The sequence below is a fragment of the Arachis stenosperma genome, chromosome 1 (assembly GCF_014773155.1).
Source record: "Arachis stenosperma cultivar V10309 chromosome 1, arast.V10309.gnm1.PFL2, whole genome shotgun sequence".
Classification (NCBI taxonomy): domain Eukaryota; kingdom Viridiplantae; phylum Streptophyta; class Magnoliopsida; order Fabales; family Fabaceae; genus Arachis; species Arachis stenosperma.
Genome location: NC_080377.1, coordinates 126,873,248 through 126,891,230, shown reverse-complemented (window position 1 = coordinate 126,891,230; position 17,983 = coordinate 126,873,248). Strand labels below are relative to the sequence as shown.

The 17,983-nt window shown below is 31.3% G+C and overlaps 1 protein-coding gene across 3 annotated transcripts; it reads right to left on the bottom strand.

Annotated features, from left to right (window-relative positions):
• Positions 1–6,278: 6,278 nt before the first annotated feature.
• On the bottom strand, positions 6,279–13,133 carry LOC130960270 (C2 and GRAM domain-containing protein At1g03370-like). 3 transcript variants are annotated; one of them, XM_057885641.1, is made up of 10 exons: positions 12,847–13,133; positions 11,861–12,122; positions 10,354–11,592; positions 9,201–9,383; positions 8,780–9,063; positions 8,552–8,668; positions 8,217–8,479; positions 7,655–7,823; positions 7,285–7,554; positions 6,279–7,194 (listed from the first exon to the last, which is right to left on the bottom strand). In XM_057885641.1, the coding sequence occupies exons 1-10, from the start codon at positions 12,964–12,966 to the stop codon at positions 6,988–6,990; spliced, it is 3,114 nt and encodes a 1,037-aa protein (XP_057741624.1). In that variant the 5' UTR covers positions 12,967–13,133; the 3' UTR covers positions 6,279–6,987. The 3 variants fall into 3 exon arrangements, with proteins under 3 accessions (XP_057741624.1, XP_057741631.1, XP_057741639.1); XM_057885648.1 differs by having other exon boundaries at positions 12,859–13,133; XM_057885656.1 differs by lacking the exon at positions 12,847–13,133 and having other exon boundaries at positions 11,861–12,364.
• Between the last annotated feature and the right edge of the window lie 4,850 nt (positions 13,134–17,983).

The window sequence follows — 17,983 nt, the reverse complement described above, 5'->3', positions numbered from 1 at the left end:
AATGTATTGCTGTTTGTACAGAGTGAGATTTGAACATCTAATACTTAAGCGAGTTAACTACTAAATTAATTTATTATGAAAAAAGTTTAGAGGAGTGCTAGGGAGTAGTAATTTTGGTGTTTTATAACTATTAATTGGCCACCAATAGTATTTTTAATAGTGGGAGATCATTCACTTTTGTTTTGATGGTTAAGTGCTAATTAAAAAACACAAAAATTGCTGCTTCTAGACTTTTCCAAAAGTTTATATGGAGATACACTTTAATTTATTTTATATTAAGCAAGATCAGGACACAGGATTATATATTATCAAGTCATGAGATGGATGGGTGGATGGATTGATGGATATGGATCATTTTAGAATTTCAAATGCGTGAAAGAAACTTGTCAACTTTTGATGGAATAATACTAACTTTAATGTGTTAAATATATATACTCAATCAACGAACTAGAACTAGCAGCCTTACATTCTAGATCTCCACTTACTTTTTAATTTCTTTCTTGGTTATGGCCGATCAAAAGATCTTCCTGCTAACCGCAGGTTTTGAATTTCTTGATTATTACCATATCATGTCTTTAGAAAGGGAAACTTCAATTCCAACCTTTTTGTTTCGTCGAGTCGTGTATATAAAAATATATAGATGTAAATTTTGTTTTCTTTGCTTATATTTTTGAATACTTTTTTACGTGCAGTGTGACAAATTTCAATTCAAGTAGAATTCTAAACTTTTTAATTTTCTTTCCTTATACTTTGCAATATTTTGGGTTTTATATATAGACTCATATGATCTTTTAGTTCAAATATAAAAAATTTACTATTTGAACTAATATCACATTTATAATTAGAGAAAATATCATTATCTTTTTCTGTGAGATACTAAAATGACATTTTTCTTTTCTCTATTTATAAAATGTATATTCTTCTTTCTTATAACTTTTAAAAAAATTTATCTTTAATCTATTTTAAATTTTTTTATGTTAACTAATGTTAACTTTATCTATTTTCAAGAAAAAATAAATTATTTTTTACAAAAATATCTTTTAGCAAAAATTTTATTTTTTATGTCATTAAATTTTGTTTAGCAAAATACTCTTTAATCAATTATTTTTTATTAATTAAATTATATTTTTACCAAAATATTCTTTTAAAAAATTAATAATTAAATTTTTTTTAAGATATCCTTCAATAATTTTTTAATTATTAAATTATAATTTTACTAAAATTTTTGTTAACAATTATTTTTATATTTTATTATTAATTTTTCTATATCAATATATATATTTTTTTCAATATAAATATATATTAATTGTTATACATATTAACAATAGTAAGATTTTTTTATTTAATGTTAAAATAATATATACTGATATCGAAAAATTAATAGTAAAATATAAAAAAATTGTTAAAAAAAATTTTGGTAAAATTATAATTTAATAATTAAAAAATTATTGAAGGATATCTTAGAAAAAAATTTAATTATTAATTTTTTTAAAAATATTTTAATAAAAATATAATTTAATCAATAAAAAAATAATTTATTAAAGAGTAATTTGGGTAAACAAAATTTAATAATAAAAAACAAATTTTTTGCTAAAGGATATTTTTTTAAAAATAATTTATTTTTTCTTAAAAAATGGATAAAATTAACATTAATTAACAAAAAAATTTTAAAACGGATTAAAGAAAAAAATTTTTAAAAATTATAAAGGAGGAGAATATACATTTTATAAATAGAGAAGAGGAGAGTGTTATTTTAGTATTTGATAGGAGAGGAGAATGATATTTTCTCTTATAATTATTATATACACTTAATTATTAAAAAAATTAACGTATATATACTAGTATATATATATATATATATATATATATATATATATATATATAAAAGAGGTAAAACTTAGTCAATAAATTATAATTCAAATAACATAATCTTTTTATAATTACCTAAGAAATCGGTGATTCGAGTCTCTATATCTTCAAGTAAAAGAAGAGAGAGAGGTGAGGCGTAATATCTTTAATGTAAATGTAAATTTAATAAAAGCAAAGATTAACAACGTATCCGAAACCATCAGATGCATATTCATTATGATCATATATATGTTTAATATTTCAAAAATTTCTTCCTTTATATGTATAGTTCAAAAGAGGGAACAAAATATATGTGTCGTTTTCATTAATTAATTAATCCGTAGTGAAATTAAAGTGATCAGTCATGTACAAAGATTGTAGAAGTGATGCAACGGAAATGACTCACCACCATTTTTATTTCGTTAGTTTGCTAATTTATATAATAAGGTAGCGAGTCATTACATCTAACCTAACTTTTTTCTTATCAGGCTACTGAACACACCCTCAATTATATGTACTCATACAGTTCTTAATTTGCGAATTAATTAATTGGAGTTAATTATTGGTAGAGTGGGCAAAATCTTGGTTACTGTACGTTATTTAGATGTAAATGATTGTTTTTGATAAGGATGCAAATATAAGTGTGCTTTTATCGTAAGGGAGAAAAATTCTAATAAAAAAAGCGGTTAATTAGTTATGATTATGTCTGTCTTAGTGAGAAGTGGGAGTTGAAAACTTGACATTTAAGAAAGCAAGGCCTTCACGTATGAATCATCGTGATGTGTCGCTTTTTGAGCAAAATTCAAAAGACATGGTCAAAGCATGAAACATTAATTGAATTGGTCTAATAGACATCATCAATACTGGTAATACCCAAGAAATGCATGCATGCATGCGAGTATATATATATATAATATAATAGGGTCGAATCTAGTGGAGTTTTATAGAGGTTATTGCATTGTCCCAGGCAATTTTTACAACACATATATAAATTATAAAGTATTTGTAATTGTTCAATAATAACTACTTCCATAAGTCAGCTGCAATCTATAAGTTTTTTTTACTGAAAATAAAGAGATTCGAACTCGTAATCTTTTAGTAGAGAGACTATGTCATTTAAACTATAATTTATTAACAGCTGCAATTTATAAGATGAATAGGAATAATATTTTAACAGAATATAAACTCATTCAAATATTTTATAGCTCGGTTATGTTTTAAAAGAATATATTTAAACTGATAAAGTACTTTTGATCTGATTAAAAGTAAAATAATAAGTATATTTGGAGGAATTAGAATTTAAAACTAGGATTTAGTATTAAAATATAAAATTTAGTTTAAAATTTATGTTAAAAGTAATAATTTTAAAAAATTAATATTAACTAAAAAAATTAAATATTTAGTTGAACTCATTTTTTTAAGAGAAAAAAATATAACATTAAAAAACTATTGAATAATACAACTACTTAAATTCACCCATCTATACTAGGATGAGTACTATATACTACGTAGTATTAATTAATAGCAGCAATGAGTGAGAGTTGGAAACGCTTTAGTGCATGTAAGTGGCCGTAGTCAATTCTTTAGTCATAATAATGGCCCTACATGTAGAAATGTATAACAACTATCACACTTCGCTAAATTATTGTGTCCGCATGTGAAACATATTTTAAACACAACATTTATTTGATATACATATCTTTTATATCTAATTATATTTTAATAAAAAATAAAAAATTCTTTTTTGCATTGATGAATTGAAGCAGTAAAGCTATAATAAGTTGGTACAACTAAAAAAACTTACCAATATTTTTGTTCTACTACTTATTGTTTTGACCAATAGGGCTTCATTGAATGCAATGGTCCTCTTTGGTTCCCTTGTCGAAGAATCTTATTGCAAATCCATGCACTTACAACTTTGTCAGATATTGTTTTTTAATTTTATAAATAAGGCAAAACAATATACTATTCCATATCCTAATTGATTCAGTTTACATTACATCGTTATGGAAATATATAGTCATTGCACGTTATTTCTTCATTAATGCTATCTGAAATCTTTCGTGGTATTCACATGTCGTTCAATATTCCAGAACTATATAGACCATACAAAGTATTCGATCTTCCCTGAAAAAAACAAAAGAATAAAATAAAAGTACCAAAAGCAGTATCAATAAAAATAAAAAAACTACTAACGTACGTGTGTGTGACTGGTATAGATATATAGTAATTTGATATGTTAGGTAGAGAGTTCTTAAATTCAGTATATTGAGGGGGAAAATACAGGGGAGACACAAATAAAGAGACCAATTTACCTTTCCTCCTATCAAGTTACTATATATTATATCATCAACTTCGATTATTTATTTATTTATTTTTGAGGAGGTTTAGAAAAGTAGGATAATATCATAATATGCATGTGTTTATTTTTATTTAATAATAGAAAAGTGTAATCAGATTGATGACAAAGTAATGAAATGCAATGTCAATTCGCCTTTGTATTTCCAAGTTTTGGGCTTAATCAGATTATTAATTTAATTCTTAATAGTGAATTCTTTTTAGGTCAAAACGAACTTATGAATACCAAATGTAAAAGAAAATTAAAATTATCGGGAATGAATCCTCTTTTTTTTAATTGTTTAATAAAATATATTTTTTTAGTTTATATTATTTAAATAGGACTAAAAAAATATAAGAAAAGATATTAAATAATAAAGTATTTTATTTTACTAAATAATTAAAGAAATGAATCGAGAGAATACACTCCAAAAATTATTAATGCATCAGTTGCATTAAAAAAAATAAAATACTTTAAAATGTGTTTTTCAATATATCATTAGAAAAAATGGGGTCCATGTCAGACTTCAACTAAGACCTATGGAAATTTTAATTAGCTCCGGCGGAAAAACGTGGTGGCTTTTTTCATTTTTTTCTAATAAAAGTGTTATATATAATTCAAAAATAAAAAATTAATTATTAAACTCGGGATTGATAACCAGTTAGTTAGTAGTTTGGGATTGATTTCATCTCATAAACACGTGTTTAATCTTTAATGTTTATTGGTCTTATTAAAAAATGTTTTTACATATAAAAACTTGAATGCTTTTCAAATTGAAGCTAGGGTAAGGAAATTGGACAAGTTAGCAAAGAATGGGGCCAATAATTTGATAAGATAAAGCTAATGTTTAAATGGATATCAATTTATACCATGACTCAAATAATTCGGAATTAGAGATTTAGTAAAGGTTGGGTTATTCTAAAAATAGTTCATTAAACTTGCAAATTCATCTAATAGGATTCTGACTTGATCGGAGCATGGGTTGTGTGACCCGAGAGAGACCTCTTGTCTTTTTACTATCCAAGATGCTATCTACAATTCAGCAAATATTATAACGTGGGATAACTTTTTTAAGAACTAAGAAAAAATTATCCACTACTATAAATATAGTTCACTTAAATTTGTCTAAAACTCTTATTAATTTAAATATCGGAATCTTTGCAAATACTCCACTCTCATTCATTTGAGGTCGTCAGACAACTTCACCACTTTGATGAATAAATCAGCGCCTTCATATAAAGGAGTTTAGACCTCAGACCTATTTTATTTCAGTTTCAGGTATTTTCTCAAAACAATATCAATTCTTTTTAAGTTTTTTTTTTTATTTTTGAAGAAAAAAAGTTGATGACAAATTTTTGATACTGCAACAAAAAGAATGTATGTATAATTCCTTAATTTTTTTTCTTCTTTTCCCAATGAAAAGGCGCCCAATTCTTAGAGAGAAGCTAAGAATGTGGGAAATGAATTTATGATTATATTATAGCTTTTGTATTATTCTGGTCTCTGGAGGTGTGCCTTAGAAGCCATACTTGACTACTCTACTCATATGCAATAATATTTAGATTTAATCATATTGAGAATCTACTCCATAATGTTTCCACAACTGTACTAAATTTAAATATTCTAAAAATAAAGAAGCTAATAATAAGTTGTATATATAAATATGATGATCAATGATCGGTCAACAAATAAAGTTAATATGCATTATTTTCAATATAATGAACAACACAATAAGATCTGAGAAGCATGCATGCAATATCATATAACTCCGGTTAATATTATTATAGTATTGTGTCATTTGTGGTGTCTGGTTTCCCTCACACACAATAACTCCATGGATCGGAGTATTTTCTTCTTTGCAGAGACCAAATAATATTATAAAAATGATTTTCCATAAATCTCATCTTATTATTAATTTCGTCGACAGAGACGAAAATTTTAGTAATATTTCTTCTCATTTAATTTTTTAAATTCTAAATCTATCACTCAATTTCCATATTTATCTTAAAGTAAACATAATATTGAGACATAACTCAGTCCAGTAAAACATAATACAGAAACTTAATTTAGTCTTAGTCTCTGTCTCCCATTCTCAGTTGCAATCAGTCTGAATCTCTCTTCTAAACGCAATCTAAATTTGCCGTTGAATGTTGAGCCGGCTTTGAGCTTCTTTATGGATGAATCTGGGTCATTAGAAATTATGAATGTCTCTAAAATGTTAAATATATAAGGAAATGTGGGTCCTCATACATGAACAAAATTACTTTACAACAATCATGAATCATTCCTATCAGATACTTTTATCATTAATAATTACTGAGTAAACATTTCGGAATCAAAGACAACATACATACAGTATGATACTAGAGATACATACATACATATATACACGCTAAGACCCTTGTAAATAACATGTCTACAATTCACAGTTACAACACATAACAACATATACATTTGGAGTTTTGAAGTAGCAATTAGAGCATTTTCCTCTTCCTCAAATTTGTCTGAAAGAGTAAATATTGGAAGCTAATCAGCAAAAAGAATAATTTCCAGCATCATTGCTGCTATTAATAGCAAAAGAGTAATATGTATGCACCATGCACCATGCACCAAGTTCTAATCTAAGTTCACCAGCTTTTTACACCATGTACACTAGCAGGTTTGATTATTCCACAGAAAATTAGTGAAGTGTGCTAATCACCCAAGCATGGATCTTAATCCAATGCACCACATATTTGAATGCTGCAATAATATCAGCTAGCTTCCCTACTTGTTCAAAGGTCAGATATAGTAAGACTCATTCATTCACTGCTTGGTGGTTTTACCAAATACTCCTTCTCAACTAGATTGAAGGTCAGCTTTAACCGTTCTTGTAGATGTTTTGTGATGTTCTTCAAGATCCTTTTCTGATGTTTTGTACTTTTCAGCCATTCAATTCCAAACATTACCTGCACTTTACATGCTTTTGCATTGTGTGGTAGATCATCGATTTGATAGCGAAGGTGCAGCTGTGGATTATTTCGAAGGCACCAATAATCAATGCTGTAGGAATATAAGGAAACAAAAAAAAGTATAACAGCTAAATTTGGCATACTCACATTGAAATAATCTGCAAGAGGAACTCCATGGAAGTTCATAACCTCCTCCAATAGCCAAACATTTCCATTCAGAAGAGATCTTTGCTGTGTACTTGTCACTTCAACTTTATATTTCGAAATTCGCTTCTCGAATTTGTAATATACTGACCTCTCACTGATGCTATCTATCTCAGATACCCAAGGAGTATAAGAATATTCAACACAACCAGATTTTTCCATGAACATGCGATCCAACTCACCCCCCTTGAATAGCTCCATAAAGAAACTGGCCTGCATTAATTATGGAAAAAGAACTATAAGCAAATCACAGACATTAAATTAGTAAAATTTGCACAACAAAATGAGAGGGACAAAGAGATAGAGAGATTACAGGAACAGTGACGGTACAAGCATAAACCTCAGACAAGATAACATCTTCAAGGCCAATATATGAGCCATTCTCTTCACCATTATAGTTTTTTGTTTCAGAGTCTTCTTCAACTAACTGGACCTTCTGTTCAGGAGTCAAGGCTCTTGCCTTCCAGAGGGCCATTATAGTCCTATATATCAGCTCCAGAGTAGTTTCAGTAACACGATATGTTGTAATTAGTCAATTTGATTTTAGTAAAGAATTATATGCAGCAAAAACATGTAAGAGATCACACTTGACAACATTAATTGAGAGAAAAAATTAAAAGGATCCATTTCTGATAATGAGAGGTTGGAAGACAAGGCTTAGTTGTTGTTTAACTAAAGGTCAACAATAGAAGCTAATTATTAGATATGCATAATCCAGAGGAGTTGCAATCATAAATTGCCTTCAATGAAACCCCCAAGATATAATACACCCTCAAAACAACCTCAATGATCATATTGAAGACATAGTAGAAAAGTATACAGTGCTTTTATGTAGGTAGAAGTTAGTAAAATGACATAACATGTCTACCATCTACCTGTTTGCAACATTGAAAGACACAAAGGATTGGAAATGAAACTTCAGTCTGCCTTGTTCATCTTGCATTTTTGCACCATGCCTAGCATCCAAACCTTTGCCCGGCCGAAGAGTTATGGCAATTGAGGGACTCCCCATCGATGCGAACGTAGGAGGAATGACCTGGATGTCTTCAATGTCCTCCCAAAGAAAAAAGAATTTCGTCTTGTTTCCAAACAAATTTGCATTAAATCCAATTATTCTTGCCGAAAGAAATAGACGGCCCTGTAGGGAAACCACATCCCTTGATTAAATGTTACTAATAGAAGCATGTATCACATGACAGGCCAACCATACCTGAAGGGGCATTTTTCTTTTTAGGTGACAAGTGAAGTCATTAATAAGAAATTCCTCAGGTGGAAGCTTGAAGAGCTTTTGAAATGCAGAATTTGTTTGAGGAGACCGCATAGTAATCTAACAATTTTTCAAATAGGGAAAGAAAATAAGCCAGCAAAGGAAGACAAAGCATAAGAACAACACAAGCTAAAAGCGATCAGATACCTAGCAACACAGGAAGATGTATACCTTTTTGCCCACCTCTTTCTCCATTTTACTTATATAGTGTTTTACAACATTTCCACCTCTAGTGTTGTCCAAGTAAATTCTTAAGTGCAGCTTAGATTGGCATGCCAGAGCCAGCTTTCCATCAAGAGGAACCCATATGTCTGCAAGATCTGAGATGTTTGTTTTCAGGAAATTGATTTCAGCATGTCCAAGACATATGGCTTCATCAAATGGTCCATCAAAATCATAAACGTCCACCTCCAAAACAGAAGGAGGATCATCCATAGCATCGAATTCAAATATTTCTGCATAAATAGACAATGCTATTGACAGAATTCTTTATTATAAATCAATTCAGATCACATGCAAAACTAGACCGTGTACCGGAGGTCCAAATTTCAGTTATAAGAAGCACAGCCAAATGATAAGTAACAATATTCACCATTCCATAAAGGATCACATTTCTTGAACTTGATTGAGCTGGTTCTTGTTTTGTTGTTGCAAGTAAACACCACATATGGATCACATTTCCGACTAGAATTAACAGTAGCTAAATTGCTTCCTTCAATTAAGGCCACAGTTAGCAACCATCCATCTCCCGATGCTTTAATTCCATTATCACTACCTTAATATTTGGGGATTAAGGAAAAAGAAAAAAGTATATAAGCAATGATATATAGACACCAAAGTAAGAAAATGAGCTCCAAGCAAGTAAGACAAGAGGCAAATGAGCTCATGTTCACCCCATTAGAGAAGAACAACAGGTCAAGAGATAGCGGAAAGCTGAAATTGATGATTCCAAACTAGTATTAACTGAATTAAATTTCTGTTCTAGACAACTATAGCATTCATCAAGCTCATATGACTTTATCCACACCAATATTCACTCAACACCCTGGTCCTTAAACCTATGGATACAAATAAATCCTGTGATAGAATTTCTTTTGTGAAGGCAATTATTCCATGAAAAGTTAGGCTTCCATTAGTCTGTTGGGCTGACAAGGACAGGACACTGAGACATGGACACAGAGACACAAAATCGTATTTAGCAAGTGAGACATAAACAGAGACATTGTGTCTTGAGACACTGAACAGAAACACAACTTATTTTTTTATTTCTCCTTTTATTATTACTATCAAATTTTTATAATTATATTTTTTATCATTCTATTTTTTATTCTAAATTTTGTGTGAAGGAAAAATGAAGCTAAATCGGACTTTTTTATTGTTTGTTCTATTTTATATTCAGTTTATTACCAAATAAAATAGAAAAACACTAACTTTTGTGTCTTTGTCCTTTGTGTCCTGTTCTCAATATCTTGTCTTATTCGGATCTCAAAACCAAACGCAGCCTTTTAGATGGTAGGATTAACACAATAATTTATTTGGGCATGTAAGCCACATCAGGCTTTATTTGTTAAGGTCGTGCGACGTTTTTCTGGATTCAAGACAAGTTGTTTTTTGCAAGGCAAGCAGGGAGTTTTGGAATGAGCAATTTTCTATTTTTCAAGCATAATTGTTTAGATACTTTGGTAGCTCTTTCTCAGTGAGAAGATTAGAGATCATATAACAAACAAATGCAAGTATGAGATTACCCATTTGTGTTCTGGCCTGCATGAAGCGTGAGATCAAACCCAGCACTCGTTCAGCTTGAAGGGCTAAAGCAGCAGAAACAACAAATTCGCCAATTGAATCTGGCAAGTCAAGCCCAAAAAACTCAAACCCTTGAATTGTACTAGATTCAGCCAGAATTATATGGACAATGATGTACAACCCCATTAAGAGTGTTGAGACAACTGTGAAGTTAGCAAAATACTGCACTGCCAGCTTCCAATCTGACTGCGGCTCCGGCTGTATCGATGCCAAATCTTGTTCCTTAGCAGAACCAAGGTCCTTTGAATCGACAGGATTAACAATCTGAGATAACATGGAAGCATAATTACCAAAGCTTTCCTTCATACCTTGACGAGCACCGTTTTCTATCATTCCTTTCATCATGGTGCTCTGTACAAAATTCAATCGCCATGATATCTCCAACCGGGAACACGGTTCTCCTGATTGCAACTCTGGCCCTGGTGTGATCACATAGAGTATTTCAACCTTAAAGGTGCTCCCATACATAACATCTGGGGTGCTGACACAGGCAAAAACAGCAAACCTCTTCCCATCAGCTTTTAAATATGTTTGATCCTCATAGCCTTTGACAGCCTTAAGTAACTTAGTGGCAGCTTTGAGGTAAGAAAGAGATCTTTTTAATCTCTCCCCACCATCCTCTAACTTCCAAGGTCCTATTTGCAGTTCTGTAGTGCCCTGTGAATCTGCAAATGACTTTGCAAAACTGGAATCAGGTGCAAATAGTAATGCATTCAAGTCTTCTGGTGCAATGTTATACAATTGATCTATAAGCACCCCTCCTGATAAATTGCTAGGAACTTCATTTCCTTGATCTGCCGATTGAATTTTCTTCATACATTCTTCAAAAGTTTCATTAGAGGTCGTCTGATCCTCAGTCTTGATTTCACCTTCTTCAGTTTTGCTAGTTTCAGATAGGTCCAAGTCAATGCTTTTATTCAAAGAAGATTGTACAGGCAGCTCGGAAACTTTACTACTGAAAATTTGGGCAAGTCGGCCAGCAAATGTTTTTTGTGGAGCAAGTTTCTCATCCTTAGACACTGTACTTTCTTCCCTAACTGGCGAAGATGAGTTTGAACGTCGAAAAGAAGATGAAAACGATTCAGTCGTTGCATCAGAAAGTTTCCTTCGTAGTGCTATTTGATCGCCGTTACCATCAGATGGATTATTTTGGCAAAAGTATATGCTCACAAGAATGTCACCTGTCAGGAAAATGTTCAAAAGCAACAATGCATCACTCATACATAGTAAGCACATTATTTTCCAATTGGACAAGATCATACGAATGCCAAATGACCCTTTTCAGATGTAAAATCAAAATTCTAAAATTGGCTAGGGTGCAATTTACACTATTATTTTGATCAGTGGCATAGGTTGGCATGAAACCAAGATAAGAACAGAAATATAACCAAAAAAAAATGTTTAGATAAGGTTGAGGAGAGTTCATTTAGTACAGCAAGTACAACATACCACATTCCTTCTTTTTGGATTTCATGTTTTTGGGTTTGAGAGAGTGCCAAACATGGCCAAGAGATTTAGATGGTTCTTCAAAAACAGATGAAACTGGCACCTTAATCTTCCCAACCACGTCATCATTGAAGAATTTATCTTCATCCATGACAGAAATGACCAGCTTCTCTTTAAGGTCATCAACACAAAAATTGAACTCTTCATCCCACCTTGGTTCCAAAGACTTCTTGATCACCTTCGTCTTGAACTTCTGCTTCCCCAACTGTAACCGAACGTAAAGACCAGTTGCCCCATTAGGATCCGGAAGTTGCAAGTTTTTTGCCTCAGTTACCCGAACCACAAGCTTCATTATGTTATATATATATATTTAGGTAGTTCTTCTTCTTATTAATATTACATTACAATTATTTGTTATTATTATTAAAATCGGAATTCTGGGACAAAAATGCCAACTTTTTAATTATCAGAGGGCACCCCAGAAAGATCTTCCAAAAGGGTAATGTAATGCATGCGAAATGAGGAATTTATCATTAGACAAGGAGAGAAAACAAATGATGGCAAAAAAAGAAAAGACCAATTGGAAGCAGAAAATCAGAATCAAATTGATCAATGCAGCTTTAAAATGATCAAAACAAGAAAAATCTAACCAGAAATCAGACAGAAGCATGTTTAAAAAATAATCTCTGTCATAAAGCCTAAGAAAAAGTTCATTCAAAAATTGTTTCTTTTTTGTCAGAAATTGATCACCGGTGGTTGGAAATAAGAATTGGACAAAACCGCATAAAATTTGGGTCATCAGCATCAAAAAATAAAAGATAATTATGAAAAAAAAGTAAGAGAATTGAAGAGTGGATAACACGATAAACAAACCCTAAAATGCCCCAAATCAATTGAATTGGGAAGAACCAAAAAACAAAAAAAGAACAAGAAAAAAGACTTAGTGGATAATTTAAATATCGAAATTGGAAAGAGAGGGAGATTCGGACTTCGGCATTAACTTTGTCTCCTTTTTTTTTTCTTTTTTGTTGTAGTGGTGGAGGAGGCCATCGCGCGAATGGTGTTGGAATATCGACATTGCAATCATCAATTTCATATGGTATGCTCATATTCCAAAATTTACTTTTCCAACGTAGCCATTGCAAGGTACTTAATTAAGAAATCTTATGCCACATAAGTTAAAGGTGGATACTGGATACCTCTACTCTACACAATAATCCAAAGATTCTTATATTAGATTGGTCTCAACTCTCAAGGTTATGAAATTGATGCCGAGTGTAAAAGAGACCTTTTTTATTTTTGGACTGGATTTATACCTTTAAAGAGATTTTCTTTCAAATTTCAATTTCAAAGTAACTCATAGTAAATCACTATTAAATAAGTGTAACTCTTAGAATTTATTGTATGAGTTATGTTACACATACAAGTCTTTTTGACTTACAAATCTTATAAGTTGGGTCAAATCTAACAAAAATTACATTTATCCATTGGAGTGTGATAACACGTGCGTCACTCAACCATTTCCAAAGCGCACTCTCACTCACCATTATGGAAGACACTTTTTCTTCTTCACGTTCCTCCTTCTCTTCCTTCTCTTTCTTTTTCTTCTTCTTCTTTTTCTTTGCGTTTCTCCTCCTTTTTCTTCGCGTCTTTCATCTTCATCGTTGTTTTTTATTATCGTTGTTATTGCTGCATTTTTTTCCGCCTCCTCTTTCTATTGAACATTATGTAATATTTTTTTTCTTTGTTTGATTTTTTCTCCCAAGATAAATTATAAAAAAACGAAATAAGAAGATGAGGAAGAAGAAATAATAGAAGATGAAGAGTTTTGAATTATGCAGAACTTATCAGAATAAAAATACACCCAAAAATTCTTAAAATACACTCAAATATCTTCGTGTTACACCCAAATTTGTTGCAAATACAGAAAAATATTTTCTCTAATGCTGCATTTTTTCTTCTTCTTTTTTTTCCTTATTTTTTCTTTCTTTTAGTTAAATGAATGTAAGTTCATCCTCTTTGAAGTAATTTTACAGCATTATGTGTTTCTTCTTCTTCTTTGTTTGATTTTTTTGTTTTTATTCTTGTTAAGAGAGTAAAACAAGAAAAAACTTGAGAAGGTAAAATTAAAAAAAAAAGATGAATAAGAAAAAAAAAGAAGAAAAAGATGGTGATGATGATTAAAAAAAAGAAGAAACAGTAGAAGATGAGAATGAAGAAGAAAAAGAATTTTGAATTATGCAGAATTTATCAGAATAAAAATACACCCAAAAATTCTTAAAATACACCCAAATATCTTTGTATTACACCCAAATATTTTCGTGTTACACCTAAATTTGCTGCAAATACAGAAAAATATTTTCTCTAAAGCAAATTTTTTTCTTCTTTTTTTTCCTTATTTCTTTCTTTCTTTTAGTTAAATGAATTTAAGTTCATCATCTTTCAAGTAATTTTGCAGCATTACGTGTTTCTTCTTCTTCTTTGTTTGATTTTTTTTATTCTTGTTAAGAGAGTAAAACAAGAAAAAACTTAAAAAGGTAAAATAAAAAAAAAAGATGAAGAAGAAAAAAAAGAAGAATATGGTGTTGATGATAAAAAAATAAGAAGAATCAGTAGAAGATGAGAAGGAGGAAGAGAAAGAGTTTTGAATTGTGCAGAACTTATCAGAATAAAAATACACCCAAATATCTTCGTACTACACCCAAATTTGCTGCAGAAAAATATTTTCTCTAATTTTTCCTCTAAATTGAACCACACCTTAGTCTTGGATTCAAAACAATAATCAATTTTCGTTCTGATTCAATTGACAATCTGAACCTGAATTATTTATTATTTTCAACAAAGAGATAATTGATGATGAAGGAGAAAGAGAAAACGAAAAGATGAGAAGAAATTTCAATGAAAAAAGAATGAGAAAGAGGAGGCGAAGGAAGAGGTGGTGTTGATGACGACGATAACGAGAGAGAAAAATTACGAAAAAGAAGAAGAAGAGGCATGGAGAAAGGCACGAAGAAAAACGTGAAAAACGCGTGAATATAAATGATTTGTATGACTTGTATGGAAAAACGCTTGTAAGTGGAGAATAACTCTTATTTTATTAGACTTAAATAAGTTTTTTAGTTTTAGTTCTTTTAAAAAATGTTCTTATTTTAATTTTAACTACATATGTTAGGGTCACAAATTGAAAATTTTTTATTGAAAATACAAAAAAAGTTGGTGTATTTTTAATGTATTTATTTTATATTTATTAAATAAAAAATTAATTTATTCTCCTAAGATTAATATTATAGATTAAATGATAATAAAATAAATTAAAAGATTAATGTGGAAAGATATTTCACAGTTAATTTAACCTATTACGTTTGAAAATATTCCCTTTCTCCGTTATAACAGAAAGCGTTTAAGATCATGCTCCCTTCAGAACTCACCACAAGATGCAGGAGCTAAGGAGCAGGATGAAAGAAATCAGAAGTTTTTTAGGACCAATGTTAAAAAGGGAAAAGAGATAGCCGAAAAAGGGGTACTTGAGCGATAAAGCAAATAGTGTAATTTTCCTAAATTTATTATTTATTGCTATGAATAATGAAAACATAAGTATTTTAGCATATAATGTGAGAGTGACATCTAGTAAATTAGCCTGCGTACACTTTAAGGATATTGTGAAGAATCATCATCCTACCTTCTTTATTGTTATTGAAACTTATATAGTCTTTGATAAGATGAAGTCTTTTGGGGAGAGACTCGGGTATAGTAGTATTGGCATTGCTGAGGTTATGGGCCAGAGTGGGGGGTATCTGGGTTCTGGTAGAGGAGTTTTGGAAGAAAAGTAGAATTCTTGATATCACTGAGCATTGTGTCTCCTTCGAAGTGGTACAGGAGTCTAATGCGTGGGTGTATAGCGTTATTTATGCCCATCCTCAGGTACAATATAGAAGAACCTTTTGGAAATATTTTAAAAAGTTCTCTACTATTATTTCCTACTCTTGGATTGCTCTTGGAGACTTCAATGAAATTCTCGTCTCAATGGATATGAAAGGGCTCAACGCTAAGAGATTTCTTGCTTTTACAACTGCCATGGATAGTTGCGAATTTATGGATATGGGTACGAAGGGGAGGAAGTTTACATGGCATAGGAGAGTTAAAGGAGGTTTGGATGTAGCAAAAAAAATGGATAGGGCCTTCCTTAATGAAGATTGGCGTCTGCTTTATCTTGAGACTTTTTGTGAGATTCTAGGAAGATATCATTTTGATCATTCACCTATTTTGGTCATGTGTATCTAATATGAATAAGAGGAAGAAAAATCGTCATTTCAGATTTCAAGCAGCGTGGACCACCCATCCCATCTTCCGTGAAGTGGTTCACAAGGCTTGGGAGGTATCCAAAAGTTTGACTGTAGTGAAAAGACATGCTCAAAAATTTAATTCAGAAATTTTTGGCAATATCTTTGTTATAAAAAGGGAGCTTGAGTAGAATCTTAACAGAGTCCAAATTTTTTTGGAGTCTTGTGATAACCCTGGTTTGGGGGAAGAAGAAAAACGACTTCAATAAGAGCTAAATTCTGTACCTTTAAGAGAGGAGATTTATTGGTACCAAAAATCTAGAAAAAATGGGTCAAGTTTGGAGACAAAAATAAAAGCTTCTTTCACCTTCAAACCATTGTAAAAAAAAAAAAAAGAAATAAGATCCACAGCCTTATGTTAAAAGATGGAACTTGGTCGAATGATGAGAATTCCCTAAAAGAGAAAGCTAATAATTTTTTTCAGAAATTTTTTTGTTCTAGAGAGGAAGTGAATTTTGGTGTTCTTGATGGGGTTCTCCTGCCGCAGCTTAGTCAAGAGGCCTGCAATTTTCTCTCTAAACCAGTTTCATTTGAGGAGGTGAGGAGGACTATTATGGAGATAAACTCTTTCAAAGCACTGGATCAGATGGCTTCCAAGCTATTTTCTTTAAGGAATATTGGGACGTAATTGGAAAGGATGTTTGGAAGATTGTGTGTAAAGCTTTTGTAGGTGAAATTTTAGAAGCTTCCTTTTTTAAGACTTTTATTGTTCTAATCTCGAAAGTGGACAGGTGGACGATCATGAAAGAATTTAGGTCTATAAGCGTATGTAATGTTATATACAAAATTTTAATTAAGGTCCTTATTAATCGTTTCCGCCCTTTTCTTATGGAGGTAATTGGTTCCCTTTAAGGATGATTTATCCCAGGGAGAGGAATGAGCGAGAATATCATTATTGCGCAAGAAATTCTTAATTTTATGCGTAATACCAAGTCCAAGAAAGGTACTATGGCTTTCAAAATTGATTTAGAGAAGGCATATGATAGAGTGGATTGGAGATTTTTCCAACATACTCTTTCTAGTTTTGTCTTCCCTCTGAACATTACTAACCTAATCATGAGGTGTGTTTGCCCTTCTTCTCTTTCAATCCTAAGGAATGATGAGAGGTTACAGAACTTTAATTCTCAGAGAGGACTGAGGCAAGGTGATTCTTTATCTTCGTATTTCTGCGTTATGTGTATGGAACAATTGGTGTGCCTTATCTCTCATTATGTTTCTAATGGATCTTGGGTCCCTATTGCCATCTCCAAAGGGGACCTAGGATTTTACATCTTATGTTTGCTAACAACCTTCTCCTTTTCTGCAAAGCAACAAGGTCGTAGGTTGAAATTGTTGTGCAGGTTCTTGATCTTGATCTTGATCTCTTTTCCAAGTCCAAGACTCAATGCTCTAAGAATATCACACAGAGGAAGAAGGAGGTCTTGTCAAGGATTTCTTAGATTCACTTAACTTAGAACCTAGGAAGATATTTGAGGGGTGAACATTGGCTATACGAAAAAAGATGGTGCAGGAGGTTATTGACAATGTCCAAGGGAGGTTAGCTAGCTGGAAAGGTGGCTACTTAATAAGGCAGGAAGGTTATGTTGGTTAAGTCGATGTTGACTTCCATTCCAGTGTATAATATACAAGTAGCCTTCTTTCTCTCTTATACTTGTGAAAAAATTGATTCGATAATGAGACAATTTTTTTGGAAGGGTCAGATTGATGGGAGGGGATTATCCCTTGTGAATTGGACTAAGGTTGTCGCTTTGAGAAAACACGGAGGCCTAAGGGTGAGAGACTCTAG